Source organism: Ovis aries, chromosome 2, assembly GCF_016772045.2.
Source record: "Ovis aries strain OAR_USU_Benz2616 breed Rambouillet chromosome 2, ARS-UI_Ramb_v3.0, whole genome shotgun sequence".
Lineage (NCBI taxonomy): Eukaryota > Metazoa > Chordata > Mammalia > Artiodactyla > Bovidae > Ovis > Ovis aries.
The window spans coordinates 127885112-127897291 of NC_056055.1; the positions used below are offsets into that span (position 1 = coordinate 127885112).

At 38.0% G+C, this 12180-nt stretch overlaps 1 protein-coding gene across 7 annotated transcripts in view; it reads right to left on the reverse strand.

Annotated features, from left to right (window-relative positions):
* ITPRID2 (ITPR interacting domain containing 2) overlaps positions 1-12180 on the reverse strand; it is a 94928-nt gene that overhangs the window by 25670 nt on the left and 57078 nt on the right. For 3 of the 7 annotated variants that reach the window (XM_042243654.1, XM_060411086.1, XM_060411087.1), the window contains 8 exons: positions 11568-11810; positions 11174-11219; positions 8228-8277; positions 7337-7393; positions 5062-5101; positions 4875-4973; positions 3474-3682; positions 1909-2609 (listed from right to left, as the gene is read on the reverse strand). In XM_042243654.1, the coding sequence (XP_042099588.1) occupies positions 1909-2609; positions 3474-3682; positions 4875-4973; positions 5062-5101; positions 7337-7393; positions 8228-8277; positions 11174-11219; positions 11568-11775 (1410 nt within the window). In that variant the 5' untranslated portion in view covers positions 11776-11810. Of the gene's footprint in view, positions 1-1908; positions 2610-3473; positions 3683-4874; positions 4974-5061; positions 5102-7336; positions 7394-7670; positions 7765-8227; positions 8278-11173; positions 11220-11567; positions 12032-12180 lie in introns of those variants that run through there. The other 4 variants (XM_027964773.3, XM_060411088.1, XM_004004534.5 and 1 more) reach the window with 4 other exon arrangements.

Consider the following 12180-nt stretch of genomic DNA (forward strand, 5'->3'; position numbering starts at 1 on the left):
GTTTTTATAAGGCAAATTGATTTTTAATTGAAAATAGTGTCTGGCCTTTTTTTTTTTTTTTCTTAAGAGATAGTCATTTTCACTCTCCAAGGCCTGGCTCAGTCTTGTCATCTGTTTAACTCCTTTTACATTTAAATAGTTCTTCTCTCTGTTCCTGGTGACTGTTAGATCTTACCTTCTGCCTCAGGGGGACCAGGCAGCTTCATACACAGAGCCACGTCTGCAGTTTTTTCTCCTACCTAGTTACCTAGAGCAGTTGGCATTCAAGTAACCTGAAAACTGGCTTACTGGGAGACAGTGTGTGTGCTCTAGCTTATATTTATTCGCTGTTTTTACAAAAGGAAGAAAGTTCCCAAAGGAATCAAGCCTCAAGGGAAAAGAGTGCAAAAGAAAAAGTAACAACCTACTTTGAATGGGATCTAAAAGTCTGCTTTAATAAGATTGTTCTCTTCATTTGTCGGTATGATTCAACAAGCTTGGGAGAAAAGGAAATTAAAGAAACACACTATTTCCTTTCTTTATCCATTGTTCTACAAGCTTTCTTTAAAGTTCCCAAAGGGATTAAAAACACAATTCTAAGAGGTTTTTATCCATATTTGAAATATATCTGAAGAATAAGGATTATCCTTAAAATTCCCTGCATTTATAACATAGCTATGATTGACTATGTATTATTTTTTGAAAACAGAAATCTTCAGTTATTCTTAAACCATCCGTGCCTGTAATCTTGGACTTCAAAAAAAATACACTTCCATGTGAAGTTACTTTCTTCAGTAACTGCTCTTGCCAGCAGAGGGAGCAAAAAAAAAAAAAATACCCCTGCCCATAAAAAAACAATCTAGTTTTAATGTTCACTTGCCACCAAAGTACATCTATCTGGCACTTAATAAACATTGTAAAGAACTTTTGTGTATGGTATCAGTAGCAAAACTCTGGCTTAGAACTCAAGAATTCTAGAAATTAAAAAGCAACATGGAAGAGTGTTTTTTCATCTGAGTCACTCAATCAGGTCTACAAGTAACCAGCAAGTATTTGCACTCTATTCGACTGTCATAGAAGAAGGGCCCTAAAGGAAGGCAAGAAGTTACACTTTACGAATGCTAGGACAAGTTTAGACCAAAACAAAGACAAAAGAGTAACTGAACAATAAAACAGAACAAAAAGGTTCTATTAAATTGTCATCTTCTGTTCTTTCTAGTCCCATACCCAGCTGCCAAGTCGCTTCCATCGTGTCCGACTCTGTGTGACCCCATAGACGGCAGCCCACTAGGCTCCTCTGTCCCTGGGATTCTCCAGGCAAGAATACTGGGGTGGGTTGCCATTTCCTTCTCCAATGCATGAAAGTGAAAAGTGAAGTGAAATCGCTCAGTCATGCCCAACTCTTCACAACCCCATGGACTACAGCCTACCAGGCTCCTCCATCCATGGGATTTTCCAGGCAAGAGTACTGGAGTGGGGTGCCATTGCCTTCTCCGAGACCTAGCCTCAAAATCTTCACACCTAACCCTTCCACTGAGATAACATTAAGAAAAGCTTGCCCAAAGGCACACAGCAATTCAGTGGCCCAAACAGAACTCAAACCCATCTGACTTCCAAGCCTGTTATCTCTAACTATTATGCAATATTGATCTGAGTTTGAATACACTCTCTCAGGGCATTCTCACAGCATCCAGCTGTTAAAACTGAGAAAGAAAAACAATGGAGACAGAAGATCTAGAGGAGCCATTATACTGACACCACACCGTCCAGTGACATCTCGGTTTGTGAAACAAAAAACCTGAGAAGTTAAAATCAAGATGATTTTTTTCTAGCATATATCCATTCACCGCCTTTCATCTTAAAAACATTTGGGGGCACTGTTTTCCCTAACTCACTGTTTGAAACAGTCCTCAGTAATTTTCCACCTACCTCTTCCATTTCAAAGGAGTCCTTCTGCTGTGCCATTATGTTTCTTATGGATGGGATCATCAGTGGTGCACATGGCTCTTTTTCAGGTGTGGACAAAGGGACATTCTTCAGCTCCCCGCCATTTTCCAGCTCACTATGACTGGACATGTTGAAATCACTACCTAAATCAGATTCTAGAATACCAGATTCCTCATCCAGTTTATTCTCATGACTTTGAGTTTCTTTACTTTGTCCACTTTCAGCTTCATGGTTAAAATTACTATTTGCTTCATCAGAAAGTCCATCAATGTCAGAATTCTCCATAAAAGCTGCTGAACCACCTGATACCTCTTCTTTAACTGTAGCCAACATAGAAGACGACTCTTTCTTCTTCACAATTTTTTGAGACTTCTGATCGTTTTTATTGCCACTTTCTTCCATCACTGAAATGTTTACGATCTTTCCTTTGTCAACGGCCAGGGAAGGAGTACTACCTTCTCCTTTCTCTGTTTTTTCAACACATAAGTTTAGTTTAGATAGTGTTTTCATTAAGCGATTTGCAGTGTTACTTCGGGTTAAAGGTGGAGGCGAGTCTGTTTCCTTGTTAGAGGTCACTGAGGACATACTTCCAATTCTCTGCAGGGGAGTCCCAGAGACTTGGGAATATAAAGAAGAAAATGCGTTGGCCACAGTAGTAAGCACTTCAATTTGACGAAAACGGCCTACAAAAGTAAAAAAAAAAAAAAATATATATATATATATATACTATACACATATTATTAACTAAACCATTATTATGGTTCAGAATTTCAATAATTGAACTACTTAGATCACAAAGATTATGAAACTAGATTTTTTTCTTTATCTAACACTTAAAACCTCTATATTTACTGTGGAGAGGGAGAAAGATTTTTCACTCTTAAGCACTAGAATTTACGTTTTAAAAAATCAGAAAGGAGGACAAAGCATAATGACAACACAGAATAAAACAGACAGAACTGCGATTGATCTATAGCTGGGACTCTCTTTTGAGGTGTCGAACCCTTCCAAATGTTAAGTATATGTAAGTATATATTTTATACCTAATGGGAGGGGGCTTAGATTTACAGATCTCTTAAAACTAATCCAAGGACCACGTAGGTTCCCACTGTTGGGGATTTCTGATCAACAGAAAAAAAAAAAAAAAAAAGCAGATTTACTGTGAAAAATCATCAAATCAGCCATACCTTTATAGATTTATAGGAAAAGCATCTGAAAGTGACTGACCTCAACTAATAGTAAAAGGCCTCTCCTTTATTTATTTCCTTTTGGAACAAAAGCAATCTGGAGATATGTATAAGGTTCCACAGATAAGTTACATTCTCCAATGTAACACTTAAGTGGCGAATGGGGTGGGGGGATAGGTAAATTAACTTCTATAAATAGAATAATAAAAATTTAGAATAAGCAAACAGCTATTGTATTAACCTCAATAATTAAATTTCCACAGTTATTCTTACAAATTAGTAAGGCTTTAAAAACAAGACCATCTTGCTGTGTAGATGCCATAATTTCAAAAATAATATGCTAACATTTAAAAACCTTACTTGTTAAAGCATAATTTGGATTTTCTACTTCCATCCGTTGCATTTGTGCACTCAGAAATACTTTAATATCTATTCCTCTGGCAAATGATGATGAATTAAAAAATCTGGAAGGAATTTTGGAAGCAATATCTGGTTCATCTCGTCCAAATCCAAGATTATAAAGAATTTCTTCAGGGTCTTCCTCATAAAGTTCCAACAATTCTGAAACACTAAAAAAGAAAAAAAGAAATATCAAGATGTAAAGTAAGTTTATAGTTCACATCATATTATAAATGAATTCACATCCCTACTTTCCTGTGAAAAGATCCTCTACCCCTTCTACTCTTTAAACCATTATTTATTTCAGTATCTTTATACATTATGCACCAAATGCGATTAATAACCCTTAAAAGGAGTCTGTTCTTTCAAGCTGTTAGTTTTGAGAAAAAGAGCTAAGCCCTAAGAACACCCTCAATAAAGAAACTGTCTGATTCCTCACCTTATTTTTTTTGTCATTTTAAGAGATGTCCAGTAAATCAGCTAAACAATTAGAGGAGAGATGAGGGAGAATAAAGAGTAAACAGATTAAAGAAAAAATGAAAGTGGAAAATGGACTAGGAAGTTGGTACAACTTTGGTACCAAGGGACACCCTGCAGAACTTGACTTTTTCTGCTATCTTTCGCTGTCCTGGAAGAGGCAATACAGGTAACAACTGATCTCAGAAAGGTGAGGGAGGAGCTTACTTTCAACTTTTTTCTAACCACTTGCACCCAGGAAGCAGGAGGAGTAAAGTAAGGAGAATTTGGATTTCACAGGGATCAACTCCTGCTCTAATTCTATTGAGAACTGAACATTCTGTAACCCTTATCTCTCATGCCAGTGATAATCCAAGCTGAGACTCACCGAAGAAACGAGGAATGTTAGAGACAGAACGTGAGCAGAAGGAAATTTCAATTTGTTTCAGAGAAAATGTTCAAATTTCAAAACAATAATCTGGACAATAAGCTGGTTGCTTATGCATACGTATTTATTTTTATATTTTAAAGATCTTTGGTTTTATATGAAGATAAATCTATGTTCCAATATCAAGTTTTAAATTAGAAAGATTTATTCTGATATTTATATCAGAGTAACTCAAGACTCTAGCAGAATGGAAAATTTTGGAAGTAGAAATTATTCCACTATGGAGTTCCTCTCTCACAGGGCTCAAAATACTCATTATGGATTCCAGCAACATTATTAACATATTTGTTAACTTTTACTTAACTAAAAAAAAAAGATACTTCTGTCACTTATGTTGATCTATGAAACACTCTGGATTCCTTTTGACTTCATACTGTCAAGCCAAATCCAAGGCTGAAAAAGTGATCAGATTAGGTCATCTACAACACAATGTAATTGCAGTATAAGCTCAGAAGTACCTTGAGACTGTCCCACTACTTTTCCCAGAGCCAGTGGAATTCATACTCCTCCCTTTCTGATGAAACTGCAGTCTTCTCTCTTTGGCCAAAATATTACTGCTATAAACAAAAGCAGATTATATAAATTTTACCTCCACATATATTCCTAATGTTTAGAAAGGAAAAAAAAAAACAAACAGCTACATACCAATTATCAATTTGAGCATCAATTTCATGAAGGTGGTTCGCTAAAGGTAAAAAGAATAAGTGGAAAGCACAACTGTTAGCAAGACAATAACTACTGTGATACAATCATTTAAAAAGCAAATTGGCCAGATTATTACTGCTAAATGTCTAATATACCAAACTCTTGTCCTGGCACATTAAATCTGTGTCATTAAAGATAATATACAGATAGGTAAGAAAAGAATCAGTGGCTTATGGAGGGTGTTTTTGGTTTTGTTTGTCAGCAACATAAAACTACTTCCACTGAATGTTTAAGATTAAAAGACATATAAATAACCAATTAAATGTAATAGTTTGAAATAAGTAGTAAGAAGGTATGTGGTATGTGTGATTCTAATTACTAAATTTTAAAACTGTTAATAAAGAATACCTAAGAAGAACATGAGTTAGCATTATTTAAGTGTTCAATAACAATATCTATTCCTAACATGGCTTTTTTAAGGCTAATAATTCACTCCAGTTACAGCCAATTTTTCTTGCATCTACTTTGAAAATTTCTACTCATTTCAACATATGTTTTCCTATAAAAGTTGCCTTTCAAGTTTATCCTAGACTTACAAGTTCTAAACAAATAAATGCTATTAATGTTTAAGTCTAGAGTAAGTTAAATTTACTGTATTTAAATTTTATGGACAAATATAAAGAATGAAATTATTACAAGTGTATCTATTTTCAGCACATCAGACTTTTTCCTTTTTTCATTTCTGATCTGCAGAGCCATGGCAATTTCTTTTCCAACAGAAACGTGTCTAACACATAGCATTCAATAAATATTTACTGAATGAATGACAATAATCTTGAAGCAATTTTCAGTAGAACAGCATAATAGCTCCACTTTTCTCTGAGACATCCTTTTTGGGTCTGGCTTCCAATAAAATCATTCAATATGGATGAATAGGCAGAGCACAGAGTTTTAGGGTAGTGAAAAACACATTATATGATATCATAATGATGGATAAATGTCATTACAATTTTGTCTAAACCCATAGAATGTACAAGACCAAGAGTGAACCCTAGTGTAAGCTATGGATTTGGGGTAATTATGATGCCTTATTCTAGGTTCATCAACTGTAACAAATGTGCTAGTCTGGGGGGAGGGGGCAGGGATGTTGACAACAGGGAAGCTATGCATATATAGGGCAGAAAGCATACGGGAAACCTCTGTACCTTCCCCTCAATTTTTCTGTGAAAAGAACTGTTAAAAAAAAATTGAAGTCTTAAAAAAAATTCCATATTGTGAAGCTACTAAGATAGTTATTGAAAGTGCTATTTACAATAACATTGGAAATGAATTTTAATACTGATTGGGGAGCAGTAGGTTTAAGCTTTATAGTTTATTTTATAGAGTTTATTCCTGGAAAAGATATTAACAGAAATATAAAAACTAACATATTCACATATTCTACAGAGTTTTCAGTGTTAGATGGCTCTTAATAAGTAATCTATCACACAGATTGACTTCAAACAGCAAAAGATCAAGAATATTAAATTCAGTGGGTAAATTCACTATACATCAACTTATAATTCAAAAAGATTTAATAAAATCCTGAATTCTTTTTTTATAAAAAGCACTCATTAATAACCCAGCTATATAGTAACCAATAATTTCAAAATACCAATAAAACAATAAAAAAATTCTTAACTTTACATTGTGAAAGCTTTATTATGAATCTGCAGGAAAAGATAATCTGTGAAAATTTAAACATAGCACAATACACTTTTAAAATCCTAATGCAGCTTTGAACCGACATCAGTACAATGATTTCTAGTTAACTTCTAGTAACTCTAATTTGTCTTTTCCTTTAATCTTCTAAAAATCTGGAAAAAGAGGAAGCGAGGAAAGACAAGAGGCACTTGAATGCAAAAAAAAAGACAAGCTGCAGCTGTATACCTCACACTAAAATAAGTTTCACTGCAATTTTCTCACATATAAATATTTAAGCTTCCTTTTGTGGGACAACTCTTCCCTCAGTTGTATCACCATTATTTGCCCCAAACAGTTCCTTTAGAGCATTAAAGTCCAATGAAAACCTTTGAGTATTTCACAATGGTTTTCCAGAGCCATTTCTACAGGTCACCAAAAGGCTCTCACTAGATTAACACATAAAAGTTTCCGTAAAATGTATCTGAGCCACTTTCAAGAACTTTAATTCTGAGGGTCATAAACCTGAAAACATGTCACTTTCTCTTTCTTTTTTATTTAAAACTATATGAAAATACAGTTCTTCCAAACATACCTTCAGCTCCCAATGACAAATCATCTTCAAAACTTCCCCCATTTCTCACAAGCACACCTGAAAGAAATATCAGAAGATTCATCCCAGTATTCTGTCCTTCCTGACCCCCACATAAAATCAGTTTTAATTTAAACAAACTGACCAAGCAAAATATAAGACAGAGTAAAGCATTTCAGACATGAATGTCCTCATAAGTTACTCTCCTTATAATTGCAGGAAGAAGACACATGTTTCACTGTGAAAGAAACCAGGTAAAATTGCTAGAAGCTAGAATCTACTGGCTATTTTATACTTAATAAGCCTTTAAGATGTTGAATTAGATAATGTATCTTACCCAACAGTTCACTGAAAACCAGATTCCGATACAGTCATTTCTTTTACCCCCTTATATTAAGTTGGGAGCTCAAGCTAGATTTTCCTGATACTGTAAATAGGTTTTATATACCTTGCCACTACCTGCACATTCTTATTGTACTTTGAACTTTGGAATTCCACCTTGCACAGGTGGTAAAATTTCAGGTGTGGCAATTTCAGTTCATGTAAGCAAAGAAATGCTACACTAAAGCTGACCTAATTCACTCAATATATATTTTCCCTATGTTTACATATCACATTTCTATATTTAATTAGTCTTTATAATATCTAACTGAACAATAAAAATAACGAGTTTCACATTGTGCAAAGGCTTAGTAATTTGTTTAAACTCACCACAGTTTTTATGGTTCATGACAAGGTTTCTCCCTTTTGGCTTTTATCTTAGCACTGCATATTTTATACACATGAACATCACTTTTATAATTTATATATACACACACACATTCACTTTCACTCCCAGGACAATAAAGTAGGACCCTCATAAAGAACAGATTTAGAAAGGTAACTTTCTCTTACCCTTGAGAGTACTACTGCTTTGTTCATCCAGTGAGGCTCCCAATGGGGTACTGAAATCACATAAACATATCAGCCTTAGTCTTGAAAGGCTGTCTGGAGAGCTGCCACTGCACTGCCCGACACTTTAAAGGGTTATAGCTGAGCAAGCTTCAAATCACAGTTTAACATTTCTCCCAAACACACAGGGAATGCAAGTGGATTACATAAGTAATATGCTACCAAGCAAATACCTATCATCAAGTCAGCTCACCAGGAATGATTTAATCACATGTCTGATGTGCCAGCAATTAAGAGCAAGAATGGCAATTACAAATGATATGAATTGGCATTTTCTTTACAAAAACAGAAAAAAGAGAATGACAGCAGGCATTTAGAAAATGTCTGCTCCTCTCAATCCCTTCTCTAGAAATAGGAAACAGAATTAAAAGAAAACAAATCTTTATCTCAATAAAATTAAAAAGTCAGAGTCTAGTTAGAAATAAGGCTCAACAGTTTTCTTAAATCTCATCTAGCATTTTAGAGCGCCACTCAGTGCCTCCCTTAGCCCAACTATTATCTTTTCTGATACAGTAGAGAAGTTTGGAATTCATTTTGTGCTTTTAAACTGAAAAATTACATATATTCTTCATTTAACTCTGAAAAGATTACTAAAAAGTTGGCTTGAGAATCTGTCTTAAGAATTAGCCATTACTAAAATTCTTTCACATTCTTATTGTTCAAACAAGTCTTTTAAATGCAAAATATCTCTTTCTCAAAACTAAGCTAAAGAAACAGATTATTTTATTATAAAAGTTCTACTTTGTGTCATAAGTCTTTCGTCAGTAACAATTTATACCTGTTATAGATTCACACTGGACATGGAGTCTATCATAAAAATATCAGTTTCAAAAAAATATTACTGAAATGCCAATGTTAAAAGTTTCTACAAACAAATATACAAGCAATGGCAATTCTTTAAAAATTAGTGTTTTTGAAATCTAAAAGGATAAGCAGTGACCATAAAAGCTCTAAGTTTTTGCACATATTTTAAAAAGCTAAACTTTATGCCTTCAAAAAAAGTCATTCCTCTTCCATGATGGCTTCTTGGGTAGGACAAAACACTGCATTACTCCTGCAGATATCTCTACTGGCCTGGGCACCAACACAAGATGGCAAATGAGCAGACTATAACTGGCATTCTGCTTCAGAAACAAGTCTCTCACTCTCATAATTGCTCTTACAAATCTTATCAAAAACTCTATCTCTTCTTAGATGCTACTTTATTCAAGCAATGTGTTTCCACTTAGCTGGTGGTGGTGGGGGGGGGGGTGGATTTTTAAAATAAAGACTCCCTTTAGGGAAAAACAAGAAGGTATCTTTATTCAGGATACAGAAAGCAATAACAAACAAAGACTACTTGAGACCCTATCATGGGGGAATATGCTGTCTTTAAATCACCTGTACCTAATATACAAAGTAGACTAATTCTAGGAAGGATCCTAAATTGTTATAGAAAAAAAAAAATGGAGTCACATATACCCTACAGTCAAATCTGTGATGATTAAAACTCACAGTAAAAGACTGTTTGTTCTAGCTTTTCAGAGTACAAATGAATGTCCCTTTTGTACAGAATAGGTGCAACAGTAGGGAACAAGAAAGAAATTGATGAAAGAAATCCATGAGAGAAGACGCAAGAGAATTTAGAATCTGCCTACATAAATCAAGATTAGCAACAAAACTTCAGGAATTTTTAGAGATCACATGTCCTGGTGAATGTTAACATCTGCCCATTACATTTATCTGTAAAGATACACTTATTTACTGTCTGCTTGATGTGATCTCTTATACAATCTTAATTCCTATACGTCATAAAAAACATGATTCTTCTCTTGCTCTTAAACATTTTTTTGTGTATTTTTACAAAGAGGATCCATATATCTCATATTTCAGAAGGGTCTGTGATATCCAGAATAAAAGGAGTCCAATAATGGAGTGTTCAGCAAGGCTCCAAGCAATTCACCAAAACAGGATACCAACAGAGCAGTGGCCAGTATTTTGTCTCTTTAGGGAAGAAAAACAAACTGGCATATATAAGAATCATTTCTTTCTCCTCTCCCAAAAAAGACTTCCCAAACTCTGGTACTTTGACAAAAAGGTGAAGAAAAGCCCCAACTGAGATGGCAAAAAATATATACAGAAGAAAATACCTTAACAAAAGTTAAAAAACCTACATCCTTCACAGCAGATTTTGTAAGTAGCAAATAAGTTGGAAAAAATAATTAAAATACGAAACAGGCACATTTTACTGTAGTAAGATATGACCAATCTCCTCTGTACTTTCAAACATTTCTGTACCAGCTATCAAACCATGTAATTAAACTGATTTATGTAGCCTGACTGTCTTCAAAGCTCTATTTCCCTTCTGTGAATTCCAGGGCCATCTGACAAATCCACGTCCAAGGTGTAAACTAGAACAAAATTAGCTAGTTTTAATAGCTCTCCAAACAGAATTAAGGCACCAGCATAAAGTTAAAGCCCAGTTAATGTAGTTAAGTAAATTAAACTCATTTAAAACACATTTGAAAGGGAAATGACTCTATGCCAGATGTACAGATGTCAAAACAAATGCAAAATAAAATACTGTGTGAAATGTGACAAGCCTTTCAAATAAAAACGGGCCAGCATAATAATATGACATGACTATCTGTTTTAGGTTTCTGATCTCTGATGCTAACATCACGCTCCGGAACTGAAGTCCTAACAACTGTAAAGTCAACATGGTCACCAAATAATCGGCGCTCACAGCACTTCCATTTCTAATCGTTTAAAGGAGGAAGCTATCCGCCGGCTTACTTTCCGGTTCAGAGCTTATGAGGTTCACGGGACCCACAGGGACGGCGGCCCGAGTCACTCCGCCCGGGCGTCCCAGCTGAGCGGATCTCCCCCCGGACGCGAGCGAGGACTCACCGGCAGTCCTTGAGCCATATCGCGATCTTCTCGTTGGGCACGTTTCCTGCAGGACAGAGCGGACAGCTCGTTACAGACCCCCGGGGAACTCTGACCACGGGGTCACCCTGGATACCCCCAGGGAGAGTCTTACTGGGGACAAAATGCAGCCTAAGCCACACGTCGCAGTGACCACCTGAAGGGAAATGATGGCACCGGGGTGTCTGTGTTGACGCTGGAGACGCCTTGCCAAGCGCGCGCGTTTAAAGGTCGAAAGTGTCCCCTCTGCCCCTGCCTGGAGCCCAGGAGGTCTCCCAGAACTCAGAGCAGTCGCCCAAGGCGCACGAGACTTTCCTCCGCCAGCCCGCACTCCCCCGAGCTCCCCGCCCGCCGCTGCCCGGCCGGGCGCACGGACCTCTCCCCGCGGCCGCCGGCAGCTTCGTTCCGGGGAGGTCGTCCTCGTCCTCGTCCTCGTCCTGCGTCGTCGCCTCTGTGGACAGGTCCTCTGTCTCCGACGCCTGCCAGGAGCCGCGGCACTTGGCCCAGGCCTTCCTCCTGCGACTCGCCACTTGCCACTCGAGTTCCTCCTCCGCCTCCGCCGACGCCGCCAGGGGCCGGTCCATGGCCACACTGGGGGCTCCGCAGCCCCAGCCGGAGCCTGTGAAAGACGCGGCGGCGGCAGGGACCCCCGCCCCTAGCTGTCAGCGCCCCGCCGGGCTGGGGGCCCCGGGGAGCCGGAGCCGGCGCGGGAGGAGGAGGAGGAGGAGGAGGAGGAGGAGGAGGAGGGGACGGGAGGGAGGGAGGGAAGGAAGGGGAGGGAGGGGGCGGAGGGCCAGCGCTTCACATGAAGCCGGCCGGGCGCGGCGCGGGAGCGCGAGTGGCCCGAGCGAGCGCGGCTGGGAGCCGAGCGCCTGCCAGCCCCCTTCCCGGCTCCCCCGCCCCCGCCTCCGCCTGACGCCCAGGGGCCTGGCCGGCAGCCGCGCGTCAGCGCGCCCCTCCCTCGGCGGCATTCCACGCCCCCTTCCGGC